Raw genomic sequence first — 18979 nt, 5'->3', positions numbered from 1 at the left:
AGCTGGAAGAGCTGCCAGGAGGAGTACTGCCCCTTTGCTGTGTAGTTGCTTTTGTTGGGTTGGCCTGCAGCAGCTGCTTTTACCTTGGGCAGTAAAAAGGACTGGACTGAACTTTCTCTACTTGTGCTGAGTATCTCCAAGGGCTTGAGGTAGAGCTTGCCTCCTGTTCACGAAGTATCAGGAACATCAAAGACTTCAATCCCAAAGCAGTCTATGACGCTGCTGTTGACACGGTGTCCTGAAGGCGAGAGAGCACCGCCGCAACGCTGCAATGCCGCACCACGACCCTGGTCTCACCGACGACGCCTGCTGACGCCACCACCGAGCGGGCTGCTCGTGCCACGATCTGTGGGCACCGCACTCCGCACCGCCTTGCTTCACGACGACGCCTTGGCATCCCCGACGCCGCCGTGCCACACCGGACTCGACGCTGCTGCTTGTACCGTGGTTCGGGGGCCCCACTCGTAAAGTTATACGATGCACCGCCCCATTCTGCACAGCAGCCTTGGCCTACCAACGCCGGTGCCATCAACTCCAGTTGTCAGCCGACGACAGCACTTCAGTGACAGCGACGCCGCTGCTGCACCGTGACCTGCCAGCACTGTGACGAGAACCGCCTTCATATCACACTGCGACCCTGGTCTCACTGACGACGCCTTCTGATGCCGCCACCGAGCCGCTGCTCGCACCACGACCTGAGGGCACTGCAAGCCGCACCGCTGCACTTTGCACCGCAGCACCAGACGCCTGCCAACGCCAGCTCTCCTGATTCCATCACAGAAGAGATCGACCTGCAACGGGCGTGACAATGAGAGGTCATCAACGACCTGCATCTCTGAGGGGTACTGTTGGCGGGTCTTCCCAACACCGCAGCTGAACCGCGATGCCGCGGTCATCCAGAACTGTTTGGAGTTGTTTATTCACGACACTGTGTTAGCCCGGGCGGAGCCATCGACATAAAGGAACTGTGTTTTCAAGACATCTTGCAACGCAACTATTTTAAAAGTACTGTACTGTGGATTCTTATCATATTTGGTCTAGTTTAAGTATATAAAATGTTGGGATATTTTTCTAAACTCATGTGGTGTCCGTTTGTAGTGCCTACACTGTATTACTGTTGGTTATGTGCAAATGCTTTACACACTACCTCTGAGATACGCCTGACTGCTCGTGCCAAGCTACCAAGGGGGTAGGCAGGGGTTATTTTAGGAGTGTAACTCCCTTATCCTGACTAGAGTGGTGGTTTCTGCCTGGCTTTGGTGCAAACCTTAGCCAACCAGAAATCCCATTTCTAACAAGGACACAATGTGAATTTGCTGAATAACGTGCAGTGTAAAGCGACCAACAAAGAAACGTGCAAGTACACATCCTCACTCACCACTTGAGTGTATTCTGCCTCATTGATGAGTGTGCTTATATTGAATACTATTAAAGCTTTACAGCTAAAATAAAATATTTCTAATTGGTGTTTCAGTACAAGCAGAGTCTCTAAAATGGCCAGCCCGTAGACCGTGACTTTCTTAACACAAGGACAGAAGTCACATGCTACATATACCATTATAGCACCTTGTAAGCCAAACCATATGCAGTAGCCAAATTTATACCTGGCTCTTACATTTACAAGAGATTCCTTCTAACCCAGATATATATATCACATAATAGATGTGCAGCCTCTTTTTGTAAAACTTGGGTTTACGTATCGGAGTAGATTTTCACAGAAGGGGCATGAATATTGGGCATTCAAAGTTTCTTCTATGTCATAGTCCAGTTTGTTTAGCACAACTGTCTCACCCTTTTTCTCAAAGCAAGAAACATTGTAAAACAGTGGCATTTGGGATCGATATTATGGCAATAAGTAATTTATGATGTAATTTATCGATGTTTGAGTGCTCGTATGTCCTCAGGATTAAAGTACCTGCTATAAAACCTTAAACAGTGATACAATACACATATATTAGCAATGGATTACAAACTAGCTATAAGTTTTAGCAACAGAAATTTAACATAGGAATAAGAACATTGGATCATGTTATGTTATAATAACAATTTGCATTTAATCACCTAAATGCAGAGGACGTGACGTTCACATACTCCTCATTCACTAGAATGCGGAGGACTTGAATGTTGTGTCCTCTGAATTTCAAGCAAAAAATCTGGGAGCTTCCCCACATCCTGAAATTTGTATTGTGTTTTTTTTATTTTTACACATTTAATATTGGCACATACTGTTATGTGGGAATCTAGGACCCTAGTGTAATTTTCCCGATTCATGCCCATATATAGGTATAATTCACCAAGTCCTTATATAGGCATAGGAATCATTGCCTTATTTAGTTTAGCCTGTGCAGCCCAAATATGGCATGGCTACTTCCACTAAACTCCGAGAATCCACAACGATTTCTTGGAAAAACCAGCCTTCAGCAGTCAGGGACTTCCCCCTGCTCGAATACTAATTTATCCAAGAACTCCTGGAGTTTTCAAGAAATTGAGGCACTAATGACGATATTATGTCCAATCTTACGTCAAACTCGCCACCTTCAAAGTATAAATATGCCTACATTTGCCCAGTCAAACACACGGTGGTTTAGGAGCAGATCGACTAACTACTTGCCCGACGCCCTGCTGCTGCAAGTGCCGAAGGAAGCCGACCCTCCAACTGACGTACTGAGAAGACGCTGTCTTTTCTCTTGCCGAGAAATCCAGCTCCGGTGTTTCCAGGCTACCCTTGCGGGTTGCTGGGAGATCGAGTCCTGAGAGAGAGATACAAGACCTCTATCATTCTAAAACCAAGGTACGGAGCGGTTAGACCCTTAGAGAATTCTTGGAACAGATTCTTGGGAGAAAATTACTAGACTTAATCTACACCACACTTACTCCTCCCTCGTACTAGACTTAGGTGAGGTAAACCGGGGTAGGCGTATTTTAGAAGCACCAATTGAGTACTTTTAGCCACTATTTTATCACTGTATGTATTTTATGCATTTTATGTATTCTTTGTTTATGGCTTAGAAACCATATCATGCTCTTACAGTACTATTTTATAATACTATTCCTATTATATACATTGTACTTCTTAACTAGCTTTTCAATTGTAGCAGTGCATTTCTTATGCTTAAGAAATAAGACTGTTCAATGAATAGTTTTATTGAAAACGCCCGTCTCTCTATTTCTAAGCAACTCTGGTGAAACTAAGCATGCACATCTGACTGAGTGAAATAGCCATCTATTGTTTCTGCGACTCTAGAGATACGTTTCATTCTGGGGAAACAAAGTTGTCATGTTATATGGTTGTCAGAGACTAATCCCTTCTTGTTTATTCGAGAAAGTTTCTAGTGACCTCTGAGCTAGCTGGCACTCACAATTAAGTCTCATATATTCGGCAGAGACCTAGTCGACTTAAGTCCTACGTCTGAGCTGCAGGATATATTATTCCAATGCGCAGAGCCTATTGGGAATATAGGAACTACACTACAATACATTGCACAGATTTTACAATGTGAAACTAACAGCAGGCAATTCCTAATTTGATTGATGCTTGGGATGGCATAAATGTGCCTAGAGCACTGTTAAGTGCAGGAGAGGAGAGGATAATGTCCCCTTTCCAGCAGTACCTCTCCCAAGTGGATCCCTTTTGAAGACGATCCCCAGGCAAGGATCCACCAAATGGACACCAGGGATTTGCTTGACGAGGCAGGGAAGAGGACCCCACTGGACAATGAGCAGGTGTTAGCCCCTCCCCAAAAAGAACAGTCTGCTTTTCTGCACCCATTTTCTTAAAGTATCACCAACATGCATGCCAGTACTGAATAAAAAATATATAAACAATTTACTTCTTCAAACCACACGTGTCACTCATTGTGATTGAAAAGAGCTAGTGTCATTAATTTTTTAGGTAAATTCAGAAAGAAGAGTTGAGGACTTATTTTTTATTCTTTTTTTACTATTTTTTGTTTGACCTTAATACTTTTATAGTTCAAGTCTATTCAATTATTTCATAGACCACATTAGAATTCAACACACACGTTATAAATTACATGTAGTGTGTGCACATCAAATTTTGACAAAAATCAACATTGAGTTCAACAACTATTTGTGAGTTAGGGTTCCACAAACAATTATAAAATAATCATAATGATGGTATACACATGAAAAATATTAACAAAAAACATGAAAAGGTGCAAACAGCTGGTTTGTGATATTTGTTTAAAAAAATACCTATAGACTTTTTCTACAACCCACCTCTGTGCAAAGGGATGTATGACGTTACAAGGCATGCTATTACAACGCATGCCTTTACGAAGCAAGTTTTACAACGCAAGTCGTTGCGACTTGCGTTGGGGGGCGCTGGATATTGAATAGTTTAGTTTACTATTCCAACTCCAGTCCCCTTGGATAGTAGGGAAGGTGTTGGAAATGATTCCCTATCCTTGAGCGCCCCCAGCGCAAGACGTTGTAAAAGTTGCGTTGTAATGGTTGCGTCGTAAAGGTACTTCATTGTAAAAGTTGCGTTGTAAAGGATGTTCCCCGTGCAAAGACCAAGCAATGAAAAATTCAGTTTAACCTGGGTGATTCAATCAGTGAGTTGGCATGTGATTTTTGAACATTTATATGAAAAAAAGTGGTTAAACTGTTACTGATTACATGTTCACTTCTTTGGTCATGGAACGAGGTCTACGAGTTTCAAACCCCTAAATTCATTTGGGTGTTCTCTTCAGGACCTGGAACCGAAACAAGGCTTAGGGGTGATTAACCAATCTCTACTCCAACCATGGGTATTTTGGTTATTCCTCGTTAGAAAAGCGTTAATTATATGACTTCGATTTTGCTCTGCTTTGTGAAATGGAGGAATGGTCTTGTTGGCACTGAAAATATGTTGACCAACGTGGTTCAGTGTTGAATGTCTTTTAGAATAGCCGTTGTGTGGTTACTTTGTTGTCAGCCCAATACATCGAGGACCGTCATCATTTTTCCGATGCGTTCAACTGCACTTTTGTATTCTGTTTTGTCAAAATGTTATGTGCACACTTTACATGTAATTTATAACATGTGTGTGTTGAATTCTAATGTGGTCTATGAAATCATTGAATAGACATGAAGGAGTAGTTTCTGTCCTGTAACTTCAGTTCTGTAGTAGGGGTATCTCTGTTATAGTCATAATCTAGTGAATAGTCCTGCCCATGTGCGTGGACCCAGGAGCAATCAAAAATAATTTCTTAAGTTGTCAAGAAATGCAGAACTGCAAAGACACTTAAGAGAGAATTTAAGGGGGAGGAGCTACGACAGCAAGCAAGATAGCCGCATAGTCTCCCGGCTCTGCTGACCTCCGTCTTTCGCTCGAAGATCCTGTCATCTATCCTGATTTCACGCCCCATATCCGTGTATATGAACTAATCTGCAGTTCGCTGGAGCGATCCCGAGACTTTTTCCGACATTGTGGAGTGGAGTAATGTCGAGGTTTGATTTGAGGCCTAACCCAGTCCGGAAGCCGGGGTCTCGAGTGCTGGTCCAGCCTTGTCCTAGTTGAACAACAGCGGACCGGTGAGGGCGGCAGGGTCCGGTCCATGAAACTTTCGACATCTTTTGGATTGCTTTGCTGCCGATCTGCTGCCTGGTACCGTATCGGAGGTGAGGAGACGAGTGACGCCCGAGGCGGTGTGGCGGGGTTCCCTGACCTGGAGGCATAGCGTTTGCATCGCCGATGCCTTTGGGTTGGAGACTTGGCGCGCACTGACGCATGTTGACGATCTGTCCCTCACGGTTCATTCCTTCTCCGACTAATCTTACCCCGGGGAAGGCGACTCTCCGTGGGGATCACTATGTCTGATGTTATGTGGAACCCGGCGGAGCGGGCTAAGTGCGGCCCGTCATTGCAGTCAGTGGAGGCGGCAGCCCTCGAGGCACTTCAGGTGACTATGGAGGCCCAGGTCTGGAATCTGATGTCGGCAGCGGATGGAATTAGAGGGTCGGGACCGGACCCTCACTCGTTGCCCGGGACCCGGTGGCCAGCTCACCTCCCGACAGACACCCCAGCGGTGCATTCAGACCCGGTGCTTGGAGCTGTGCCTGCCCCTACAGAAGTGGAACTGTTCGAACATGCGGAGATCGGCGTTTCAACTATATGGTCGGAATCTTTGGTTTCGCAGCCGGCGGAACATTTAACTGCTGTTTCCATTCTGGAAACTTTTGGTCGGAACTGTGAACTGGGTTGGATTGTGTCGCACCCCCTTCCCAGCTGGTCCATCGAGATGGCGGATGGGACAGTGCCTGGCCTTGGAGTCGGGTAGGGGCATCGTTCGAACCGGCCGTCTACTTTGGGATTTGCCATCCTTTCTCCATCTAACAGACCATATTTTGGCAACTTCTGTATATATTTTGACAATTTGACGATGGGGCTCTACTTATCGGAGGGAATCAGCAAATTTGATCGACGGGGCCAAGGCTGGGACTGTTGTTTGGGGTTTTACACTATGGTTTCATCGGTAACAGGATTGCTTTACTAGGTTAACGGAGACCGGGGCGGGGTTTATAGTTTCCTCCGGTGTACTTTTCTATTGTGGTCTGCTCGATTGTGTCAGTTTTGTGGGGGATTCTTTGTTAAGGCGGTGGGGAGAGACCGGGAATGCGTATGATATAGTCCTCCTCCATTTCTACTTTTAGGGTAGGGGTTTAGTTCTTCTTTCTTTCTCTTTGTTCTTCCTATATTTCGGGTTTCAGTTATTTGGGGCGACAGGCACGCTGCTAGGGGGGTAGGCCGTAGTCATCTGCAGGGGTGCAGGGTGGAGGGTTGGGGGAGGGGAATTTTGTTTTTCCTTATTGTTTCTATGGCCTTTTTTCACTTTCGTATCTTTCCTTGCCTTTTCTTTCGCTTCTTCCCTTTTCGGGTCAGCGTAGTAGGTCCATTCTTTTGTCAATTATCGACTTTTTTATCTGTGCCTATACTTTTCACGGTATTTCAGTATCATTGGGCGGGCGCTTAACTGGTGCGAACTGTGATTGTATGCTTGTTTATCCTGAATTGTATGCCTTGGCGCCACTGTCTTAAAAGAGATCGATCTAATTGTGGAAATCCTACTATTTTGCCTGCCCTTTATGTGACTTTGTGATATTGTATGGCACCTGATCCTTCTATTTTTATATTGTAAAATGGAGCCTTTAGAATCCTGTCATTCGGATGGTATGTTCTATAGCCAGTTTTAATTGAAGTTGTGGTACATTCGCTTCCCGGGAAGCCGAGTCTTGTCCTAACTGACTTGCTGTGATGAAACTGATTAGCGGCCGGCCCTGGTGGTTGTAGGCCCATATTTGTAACTGGTTGAAGTATTAATAAAGGTTTTCCAAAAAAAAAAAAAAAAGAGAGAATTTTAAGACAGATAATGCAGCCTATATCCACAGGCTACACTGTCCAGTACTTCAACTAGAAATTCCACCAAAAATCCACACAAACAGCACAGCCTGCCCAGTTTCCTCCATAGAGAAACTTGCCCCTACCAGCAAAAGCATCTGGAATGATAGAGAGGAAGGTATGGACAGACAAGCCCCATAGGCTGCCATTATGTGGCTCAAACAGGATACTGTGCCTTTAAGAGAACTCTCCAGAACTTCTCCCAGTATACCAGAATGCACAGCAGGTCCCTTTTACTTTCAGTTCTTTTTGAAGGTGGAACACGCCACAACTGTAGCATTCCTTACAGGAATATCCTTCTCCACCGGGGAGGAGGGCAGGCGCTTATGACTATAACAGAGATACCCCTACTACAGAACTGGAGTTACAGGGCAGAAACTACTCCTTCTGTAGTAGGGGATCTCTGTATATAGTCATAATCTAGTGAATAGAATGGCAAGCCCATCCCCACACCAAAGCGGCGGTGGAGAGTAAAGAAATAACTCCACTACTGTGCGAACAGATTTCGCAGCGAAGCCTGCCCAACCTGAGCGTCTGTCCTGGCATCAGTGTCCAGACAGTAATGCTTAGCAAAGGTATGGACCGACTTCCAAGTGGCCGCCTTGCAGATTTCTGCATTTGGAACATTACGTAGCAAAGCAGTCGTGGCAGCTTTGCCCCTGGTGGAATGAGCCTTAGGTTTACCTCCTAAGGTCTTATTAGCCTTTTGGTAACACAATTGTATACAGGACACAATCCACCTAGAAATTGACTATTTGGAGGTAGCAAGACCGGTCCCGACTGATCCATAATTGATAAACAATTGGTCTGACCTACGAATATCTTTGGTTTTATCCAGATAAAATTTCAACACCCTCCTAACATCCAGGGAATGTAGAGACCTTTCCGCTGGAGATGAAGGATTCTGAAAAAAGGCAGGCAAAGTTATGGTCTGGTTGACATGAAAATCAGAAATAACCTTGGGAAGAAATTTAGGGTGAGTACGCATAACAACCTTAGCAGCATGAAATACAGTATAAGGTTCTTGGCAACACAACGCCTGAATTTCACTCACCCTGCGGGCCGATGTGATGGCCACGAGGAACGCTGCCTTCCAGGACAGGTGCTGCAATGAAGCCTTATGAATAGGTTCAAAAGGCTCCTTCATCAATCTGGACAGCACCACATTCAATTCCCATGAAGGCGAAGGAAGCCGGACAGGAGGGAATACTTTCTTCAAATCTTCCAAAAAGTCTTTGATCACAGGGATCTGGAAGAAGGAAGTCTGTGAAGGGCATTTCCTGTAGGCAGTCAATGCAGAAAGATGAACCTTAATGGAATGGAAATTAAGGCCAGACTGCGCCAAATGTAGAAGATAAGGAAGGATGACATCCTCCTTACACGTCGTAGGGTCATAGTTCTTGGACTTGCACCAGATGCAGAATCTCTTCCACTTGTAAGCATAGGAAGTCCTAGTGGAAGGTCGCTTAGCCTCCTTCAGTCCATACAATCTTCTGGTAGATTCAAATGGCCATATTGCACTATCTCAGGAGTCATGCCGCCAAACTCAAAGACGAGAGGTTCAGGTGCACCATCTGCCCCCTGAACTTCGTGAGAAGGTCCGGCCTGCACGGCAGCCATATGTGAGGAAGGAGAGACCGGTGAAGCAGGTCTGTGAACCACCACTGCCTGGGCCATTCAGGGGCGATCAGGATCATCCGCGCCCTGGACAGTGACAGCTTGATGAGCACCGCTGGAATCAGGGGAATGGGTGGAAAAGCGTACAGAAAGCTGTTAAGACCAGTCGATCCCTGTAGGTAGTACCTGGATGCGAAGTCTCGGCATTTGCTGTTTTCGGTGGTGGCGAACAGATCTACGTCTGGAGTCCCCCACCTTGCGAAGACTTCTCCTAGCACTTCGTCGTTTATGACCCATTCGTGGGTTTCCTGAATCAGTCTGCTCAGTGCGTCCACCTGAACATTCTGCACACCTGGCAGATGGGTAGCGGTTATCGTCAGTCCTCTGGCCAGAAGCCAGTGCCAGATCGCCTGCGCCTCCTGCGACAGAGTGCGTGATCTCGACCCCCCCTGCTTGTTGAGGTAATACATCGTGGTCGTATTGTCCGTCTGTACAAGGAGAGAGGTGGTCTGAAGGAACGGATGAAAGGCCTTCAGCGCCAAGTGAACAGCTCTGAGTTCCAGGAAACTGATGTGGTACGTGGACTCCGTCGGAGACAACGTCCCTTGAATCTGTAAGTCTCCGGAGTGCGCTCCCCAGCCGTGGAGAGACGCATCCGTCACGATCGTCTGTGTGGGAATGTCCTTGTGGAAGGAAACCCCTCTGAGGAGATTCTCAGCTGAACACCGCCACTTCAGAGACTGAAGAGCATGCAGAGACAGTCGTCCCAAGAACCAGTCCTCTGATCCCACTGATCCTCCAAGCACTCCTGCAGTGGTCTTATGTGCAGCCGTGCGTGAGGCGTGAGGAAGATACAAGAGGCCATCGACCCCAGTAGAGAAGACACCGTCCTCACTGTCTTAGATGGAGCGGTCATAAGAGCCTGAGCCTTCCGAAGGAGTGATAACCGTCGCTCCTCCGAAGGAGACACGCTTGCTGACAGAATATCGATGGAGGCTCCCAAGTACTGTATGCATTGGACCGGAGTCGGGACAGACTTGGACATGTTGATGTGCAACCCCAGCTTGATCAATAGAACGCACGTCTTCTGGAAGTGTACTTGAGCTTCCGAGAAGGAGGAGGCCTTGATCAACCAGTCGTCCAGGTACGGGTAGACAAACACCTTGTTCTTCCGCAGGTGTGCAGCTACTACTGCCATGCACTTCGAGAACGTCCTGGGTGCAGACTTCAGCCCGAATGGCAGTACTGTGTATTGATAATGATTGGCGCAGACTTGGAATCGCAGGAACTTTCTGTGTTTCTGTGCAATGGGCACATGGAAGTACGCATCCTGTAGGTCTATAGCACAAAGCAAGTCTCCCTGTTGCAGCTGAGGGTAAATCTGCTGCAACGACAGCATGCAAAATCATTCTCTGCGAAACCACTTGTTTGCTTGCCGCAAGTCCAGAAAGTGCCTGAACTCGTTCTTGTCCTTCTTGGGAACCAGAAAGAACCGTGAGTACAGACCTCTTCCCCTTTGAGGCAGAGGTACGTCTTCTATCGCCCTTTTCCTTAATAGGATGTCGGCCTCTGCCTGGAGCTAGCGCAGCTGAAACTGCGAGCTCACCGGCGGAATAGCTGGAGACGGGCTGGTGAACCGAAGGCTGTATCCATTGCAAACAATATTTAGCACCCACTTGTCCAGAGTAATTTTTCTCCACTATGCCAGAAAAAATTGAACGCTTCCCCCCACCGGAGTGGGTAATGGATGTAGGGGAAGAAATCGCTCAGGGCCTAGACCCAGCCGGGCCTTTGGTCGCTGCTGTGGACTGTTGACCTCCTCTGCGCCTCTGGCGCTTCTGGAAGGGCTTCCGGAACTGCTGCTGTTGTTGTTGCTGCTGTCCCGAAGTCTGCCCTCGCCCTCTGCCTGAAGCTCCGAACCGTCTCTGGAACGGGCGGTAGTTCTTCTTCTCAGGCTTCTCTAACCCGACAGCCGTCAGGGTTTCGGCTTCTGCTTTCATACAGGCCATTTCATCGTCCGCATGCTTGCCGAACAGGGTTCCCCCCAGAAAGGCAGGTTGGCCACCCGCTGTTGTGCCTCCGGCTTGAGTGAGGTGAGGCGAAGCCAAGCGTGATGCCGTTGGTTGATGCCGTGGCAGTATCCATGCGCCACCAGGAGAGATACATCAGCAGCCGCGCTGATGATCTGGTTCAACACCATCATCCCCTCATTTAAAATCTCCAGAAAGTCCTCTTTCTTGTCACGAGGAAGGAGCTCAGCATACTGCTAGAGGGACTCCCATAGGGCACGTTCGTATCGCCAGAGCAGAGCCCCGTCACTTGCAGCCTTCATGGTGGTAGATGCCGTCCCACAGACCTTTCTGCTTGCCGAGTCTAGCCAACGGCTGTCCTTATCAGGCGGTACTGTCGAAGAAGGAGTGGTGGCATGCTGCTTCTTAGCCGCTGTCACAATGACGGAGTCTGGAGTCGGATCCATCTGAAGAAAAGCCGGGTCAGATTCCGGAGCCCGGCATTTCTTGAGTAGCCTGGAGGGGGCTGCCTTCGTCACCGACGGGGTGAGAAACAACTCCTTGGCGGGCTCTACCAATCCGGGTACCAACGGCAGCAGCCGTCGAGACAGATGCTTCTTGTGGAGCGTCTCGAAGATCACGGACGTCGTAGGTGTTGGCACCGTCACCGTGATCCCTAGTTTAGCCGCACCCTTCAACAGCACTTCCTGGAAAGAGACGATGTCGTCAACGGGCGACACCCTCGTCCCTGGATACTCCGACCTCGTCGCGAATAGTCCCTGGTGGACGAACCCGTGCGGGATCTGGATCTGCGGCTCCTGTGGCGTCGTCTAGATCGAGAGGACGACCGGCCACGGCTCCGCGATCTCCGTCTCCGGCCGGAGCGGGAGCGCCATCTTCTCGGCCTCGGCCGATCCGCAGGCCTCGCAGGAGCAGGCGATGGCGGCCTGTCTGGGAACCTCAGCTGAGGGGTACCCTTAGGCGGCGTTGGATAGCGTGGCAACGAGGCCGTCTGGGGTGGAACCACAGGTGGAGGAACAGAAGGAAGAGGCAGTGGCGGAAGTTGAGGTGGCGGTGGCTGACGAGGAGCCGGCCCATGAGGCGGAGGTGGAGGCGGAGTGGGGTTCCGCGGAGGCGGACCCCTTGGCAAAGGAGGAGGGGTAGGCGCCCTAGGTTTAGTAGGTGTATACACCACTGAGGACACCGAGCTCGGTGACTTTGTCTTCTTCCTTGGCGACGATGGCGAACCAATCGGCGACCTCCTAGCGTCAGGACTCCTCCTGCGCTTCTTTGGCGTCAAAGAATGCCGCCTCGACGTCGAGGAACGTCTTCTCGACATCGACCGCTACCGCCTCCTCGACGGCGAACGCCTCCTTGACGGCGAGGATCCCCTCGACGCCGACCTTCTCCTCTTTGCCGACGGCGAACGGCCGTGTCGCCTCGATGGCGAGCGCCGACGCCGGGCCTTTTCTTGACATCGATGACTCGACGGTGGTCTGTTCAGCTCCCTCGACGTCGAGCGGCGGCGCCGCTTTTCCCCAGAGCCCCGGGGAGATGAGGAACAGACTGCTGTCATCCCCTTCGACGCCGTAGTCGACGCAATCGACGCTGGCGGAGTATGGGGACGCTTGCTGGGCTTCCTGCCCCTGGGGAGCCCCCCAGAGGCCTCAGCATGGGCAGATGAAGCATGCCCTGACCCACCTTGTGCCTTCTGATGTCTGTCCTCGAGGCCTCGGAGCCTGATCTTCATCCTCTCTCTCAGGGTCCTGGCTGAGAAGGTCTGGCAGATGTCACTCTCCTCTGGGACATGAGAGGAGGGAAGGCAGATGATGCACACTCCATGTGGGTCGGATTTGGCCTTCTTCCTATCACACTCTGGGCAATTGTCAAATAAGCCAGGCATTTTGACAACACAGGGCACTCACAGGGAAGAAAAAAGGCTTAGTACTTAATAAAAGCACTACACACTAGAAAAAGTGAATAAATTACCAAATAAACCCTTGAAAGGGAGAGCTCAATGCTCCAGGGTCCTGCTTGCAGGAGCCGGAAAAAAGAACTGGGGGAAGTTCTGGAGAGTTCTCTTAAAGGCACAGTATCCTGTTTGAGCCACATAATGGCAGCCTATGGGGCTTGTCTGTCCATACCTTCCTCTCTATCATTCGAGAGGCTTTTGCTGGTAGAGGCAAGTTTCTCTATGGAGGAAACAGGGCAGGCTGTGCAGTTTGTGTGGATTTTTGGTGGAATTTCTAGTTTAAGTACTGGACTGTATAGCCTGTGGATATAGGCTGCATTATCTGTCTTTAAATTATCTCTTAAGTGTCTTTGCAAATTATTTTTTATTGCTCCGGGGTCCACGCACATGGGCGGGACTATTCACTAGATTATGACTATACACAGAGATCCCCTACTACATAACTATAAAAGCATTATGGTAAAAAAAAAAAAAAAGTCCTTAACTCTTCTTTTTGAATTTACTAAAAAAATTAATAAAACTAGCTCTTTTCAAACACGAGTGACACGTGTGGTTTGAAGAAGTACATTGTTTCTAAATTTTTGACTCAGTACTGGCATGCATGTTGTTGATAGTTTATAGACTGGCCTAGCCTTACTGATTACGTGCCAGAACCCTCGGTGGTTGCCGACTTTCTTAACGGGCACACCAAAAGTTCATCCCTCAGGAGGGCAGATTGGGAGGGTGTCAGAAGGTCCAGAAGACATGAGGGATGTTTTTTTTTTTTTTTTTTTAAAAGGGGATGTGGGTGGCCCACCCAAGCACTGGGCCATGACACACCCAAAAACAGGGCTAACAGTACTTCCTCTCCCACTTTGGGGCAATATGGGGGGTTTACCCCTAATCTCTTTGCCGAGTGGCCAATGGGGGTAAAAAGCCCACTAGATACCAGGGAAAAATAGGGGACGAGGTGGCCTCCCAGGCATAGGGCTGTGCCCCTACCCCTTTCCCAACCCATCAGTTTTTCAGAGGGGTAGATTGAAGGGTTTACTTCCACCTCGCCAACTACTCTTGCCTGCCATACCCAGAGGAGGGGTTAAGAAAGGTAAACTCATCATCCCCACCCCCACCCCCACCCCCATGGGTTCTGCAGCATCTTCATACCCCAGCAAGTAAGCAAAAAAGTTGGATTCTTTGAAATGTCATTTTGACATACTGGTCCGCACAGAAGAGGAATATCCTAATTTCCCCTCACTTGCAATGGAAAATGATCACCATCTGAGAGCTCTGGTTCAGCCGGCAAGCAGTGAGCCCTAAAAACCGTGGGCATTTCTAAAACCTAGCAATGCAGGAGAATCCCAATGGTGTTGCTTGCATGGATTTCACTACGATTTCTTACCAAGAATACCGTGCAAAGATAATACACTAGCTAAAATCAGTCATTTTACTCACATTTCTGTAAAAAAAAGTGCCAGCACCTACATGGATCCACAAAACCCTACCATCCAGAGTTCCCACATTTCTCCCAATGAAAACAGTGCCCACCTTGAATAGGTTGGCTGATCACTCACAAAGGGAAAGGTATCAAAATGCAATGTGCAGACACCACATTTTTATCTTAAAAAATTACCTATTTCGGCCGTGTGGGTAGCTGCAGTACTTGGGCCCGAAGTCAGACAAAGTATTCTACAAAACTGAAACACTTCTGAAAGCTAGGCACCCAGAGGAGTCCTGGGTGGCGTGACTTTTCTAGATCCCATTACATGTTTCTTACCTAGAATGCCCTGCTAACCACAAACAATTGATAAAATCAAAATTATCCTCACATTTATGCCAGGGAAAGGTCCGGAATCTGTGGGGAGGTACAACATTCTTATCAACTAGTGTTCCCACATTTCTCCTGATTAAAACGGTACCAGACATCTGTTGGTGGGTTTATAGCCCACTACAAGAATGGATGGAAACTGTGACCATATTAAAACAGTGTGGTCTTTGCAAGATCCCCATTTGGTCCATTCTTGTCTGACATAAATTGGCTCAGCCACACAAGCAGAGTACCATTTTTATCTGGAAAAGTTTGAGAATGTTGGGTGGTTAGAATTTTGAGGAACCCCCCCCCCCCCCCCCCGCCACACACAGATTCCGGAACGTAACTTTTCCTTATTTAACATTCACTGCATGGCAGCATAAATGTATGAATGTGTGGCATGGAGTGTACAAAACAACCATACCACCCACAGCAAAAACATTTTATTTGCTAAGTACAAGACTGTGTGTATGGAATACTATGGATAGTCTTGTTAAGTTTTAATGGCTGCCACTATGCGCCTTCTTTTATATGCTACAATAACCAGGCATGCTTGCAAGAACTGTGCAGAGCAAGCTGGGTCGCTGCTCTCTTTGCAGGATCCTCCAATGTTCTCACAATCACGTAACAAGCTAGAGCGTAAGAGAACTATTCTTAAAGGCCACAGGCAACACCAGTCGCCTTTTCTTCTAAATATACTATAAGTTAAAGAAAAAAATCTGTGTGGTTTGTGTTAAGACATCACAAAAAGAGAGAGACCCTTGGTGAAGCTTACTATTAATGACAGTAATTCAAACACACTCCATTCATACTGGTGTCAATAAGATCAAAATACCCCTGATACATATACAAATGTTAAATCAAAAAGTATTTACAGGAGAAACTAAAGTTCCGGTACAAATTTATTGATACAAATAAATAAAAACACTGTGTTAAAATTATACCTATACATACATAAACTACTTAATCAGTAAAACAAATTATTGTTCATCAGAGACAAAAAAAGTGCATCATGTACGAAAACATCAAGAATTATTAATCCGATTAGAATCTAAAACTGTGTCCCATTAGTGTCAAATGATGGCACTATGATGGTTCCTCGGATTTAAATCAAACTAATGGGCGTTGACGCGTTTCGGTGTATCACTTGATGAGTACCACCTTTTTCAAGACAAAAGTAGTGTTGTCTCTCATTCAAATCAAGAACTTTAAAAATAGATAATAATAGTGGAATGACTGGAGAATCATCCAAGGCTGCACTATAATATTTTTCAAAGGGCTGAATTTAATGATTTGAAAAGATAAAAACGTGTTCTTCTTTTCTGCAAAACTGCTGAAAACCGGTCACTTGGTTTACGCCACGGCTCTCTAGATACAAGCCCAACACTATGTGCCAGAAGTTTATATGGACTCTGCATGAAAATCTCACCTCAGTTTCAGCATAGCCCAATATTGCATAACAAACATGATGCACTTTTTTATCTCTGATGAACAATATTTTGTTTTACTGATTAAGTAGTTTATGTATGTATAGGTATAATTTGAACACAGTGTTTTTATTTATTTGTATCAATAAATTTGTACCGGAACTTTAGTTTCTCCTGTAAATACTTTTTGATTTTAAATTTGTATATGTATAAGGGGTATTTTGATCTTCTTGACACCAGTATGAATGGAGTGTGTTTGAATTACTGTCATTAATAGTAAGCTTCACCATGGGTCTCTCTCTTTTTGCGATTTCCATTGGTACCCAGTCCCTTAGTTGGTGGGTCACTCCCAAACAGTTTTTATTTGGTTTGTGTTAAGAAAACATGTCAAAAGATCACCATAAGGAAAGCGTTTACATCCCTGCCTAGTCAAGAGATTGGGAGCCGCCACAATGGTTTGCTGTCTCTTTCACCTGCACATGTTTCATGAACCACAAACGCCTGGTTCACATTATTCCCAATTAATTTATCACTTTACCAGACTTACTATTGTTTGATTAGCATGAAGCACATTCAAAAAGCTTTATGCACACAAGGTTTAGTCACCTGATGAACTTGAGGAAGCTTGATCCTCTTCATTATCCCCATATCCTGTCATGGATATGGCCATCGCAATCGTGGAAGCAGCAATGGTAAGCATCTGACCAGGAAGCTCAACACCTAAAAAACAATAATAAATCAATACAAAAACCAGGTGCCTTGTCACAAGTGACCAAACATTTCACTTAGCTGAACTGGTGGCAAATTGTAATTTAGAAAAAATGCCCTTATAACCGTTGAACCCTAATGAAATCAGTACACAAGCATTCCAGGCACAAAACTATAATTAATTTGTTGTAATTTTGCAAAAAATTAAAACCATTTGTAGGAAGGAGATAGAAAAATATTACATTTAACTAACGTACTACTTTTCAAAAGTACCATAGTAACTATGAGGTTAACATGTAGAAATACACAGCTTCTGTTACATTTTCAAATTCACGCCTTAAACGGTTGGCCTCACCCACCATATGGAATACTAAAGCACTCTTTGAAGGTTATATTTGCAGCTGAAAGGTAACATGAAAAACGCATAGGGTAGCTTTTACTCCTTCAATGAAAATAAATAAAAATCAAGGGTTATGTAGGATGGTATTGAAGGCCTGGCTAACCGTAAGAGATGGCTTGAGTTACAGTACTTTTCCTTCTTCCTTCTCTCATATTCAAACTCAATGGGTGACAAATTCCCATCACTTCTTCTGCTGCATTTGTTTAATCCGACCAATGTACAGACGGACATGTGGTCCCAGTGTGCCAGACCACTACTCAGCAGTGCTAAGCAATAGCAAAGTTTAGCTCAAGCAAGTTTAACTATTAGAACATTACAACCGTATCTGTAATCAGTCACCAATCAATTACAGAAGCTCATAAAAAGCTCAAATAATTTGCCAGTTTTCCACCAGTGTGAATGTCATATGTCCATGATTGTTTCTCTTGATTCAACTATAAACAAAAAAATGCACTCTAAAGCATGCAAATCTGGATTAGTGAAAACAAGTTTACGAAAAGGTAGCTCAAATCTTTCTACTTTTAATGTGAAATTAGGCATGCTGGAAGCACTCTGGACATTTATTTTGATTTACATTTTTTACTTCCAATACACTTTGAAACATAGGCTGGTCAATCAAAAGTAGTATTGGCATTCTGCAACCAGCTAGTCTCTGCATACTAAACTCACTTACCTGAAATAACTATCAAATTGTACTCCCTTTCACACAAATCTAATGTGAGCTGTATTATCCTGACCGTGCTAAAATACAGCACGTCATAGTACTAAAATACAGTTTAACTGCTTGCTGTTTATCCCAGTCTTCTGAAGAGTTGACAAAAGCAACCAATAGTGAGTGAAGCATAGACCTTGAAGCCCAAAGCAAACTTTTGTTTCCCAAAAAAGATCGTCCTTAATGCAATGAGATATAACATAGTAAGTAAGTACGTTTATTTGCATGATGAATTAAAACCTTTGCAATAATATATACAGTTAAAAACCACAATCGTCTGTGCGAAAAGACAATAGTACTCAATTCCAGAGCAAGAATGCGGATTAAAATCGCATTATAACTTGAGGTCAAACTTGCAAGGTTAAAAAACAAAAGTGCAATTCAGTAACCAGTAGAATCAATATAAAACAGCTGCTAAACTGAAACTTTAACTCCCAGAGAGCCCCTAAACCTATCCCTGCCCTAGGATGACAATAAATGAAGGGTCAGAAACATTTTACATACAGTAAAGGAGATGTAAAAGAAATTAACAAAATACATTGTCTCCAGAAATATTACAGTTCTGAACTGACTTCAGTTCTCAGCGAGTTCATGAGAAGGGCTTCATACTTCGTGGAGTTGAGCGCATTCAGGGTATGGTCCTACCTGCAACGCTGGAGCCAATGAACACGGAGATATTTACACAAGGGACGGAAGCACTTCCGCTGCCCCCCTCCCCCACACACAGTATCTAATGTGGTCAGTGAGCACTACACGCTGATGTTATTAAAGGTTGCCGGACATGCTGGAAGCTATTAGTGGCCAGCACGTCAAAGAAGAAAGGTAAGGTTCTCCTAGGGGGAGGGGGTTGTAACAAAGAGGCATCGGGGAAAGGAAAGGGTTTTCCTTTCCTCCAATGTCTCTTTGGAGTATTCCTGCTGCACTGTTGCACATGGGGCCGCAATCT

The 18979-nt window shown here is 46.0% G+C and overlaps 1 protein-coding gene across 2 annotated transcripts in view; it reads right to left on the bottom strand.

Annotated features, from left to right (window-relative positions):
• The window catches only part of TMEM245 (transmembrane protein 245), a 982890-nt gene that overhangs the window by 631484 nt on the left and 332427 nt on the right, over window positions 1–18979 (bottom strand). For both annotated transcript variants that reach the window (XM_086965376.1, XM_086965377.1), the window contains exon 4: window positions 16820–16933. In XM_086965376.1, the coding sequence (XP_086821502.1) occupies window positions 16820–16933 (114 nt within the window). The remainder of the gene's footprint in view (window positions 1–16819; window positions 16934–18979) is intronic.

The sequence above is a fragment of the Lissotriton vulgaris genome, chromosome 4_1 (genome assembly GCF_964263255.1).
Source record: "Lissotriton vulgaris chromosome 4_1, aLisVul1.2, whole genome shotgun sequence".
NCBI classification, from domain to species: domain Eukaryota; kingdom Metazoa; phylum Chordata; class Amphibia; order Caudata; family Salamandridae; genus Lissotriton; species Lissotriton vulgaris.
This window is presented reverse-complemented; position numbering and strand designations above follow the sequence as displayed.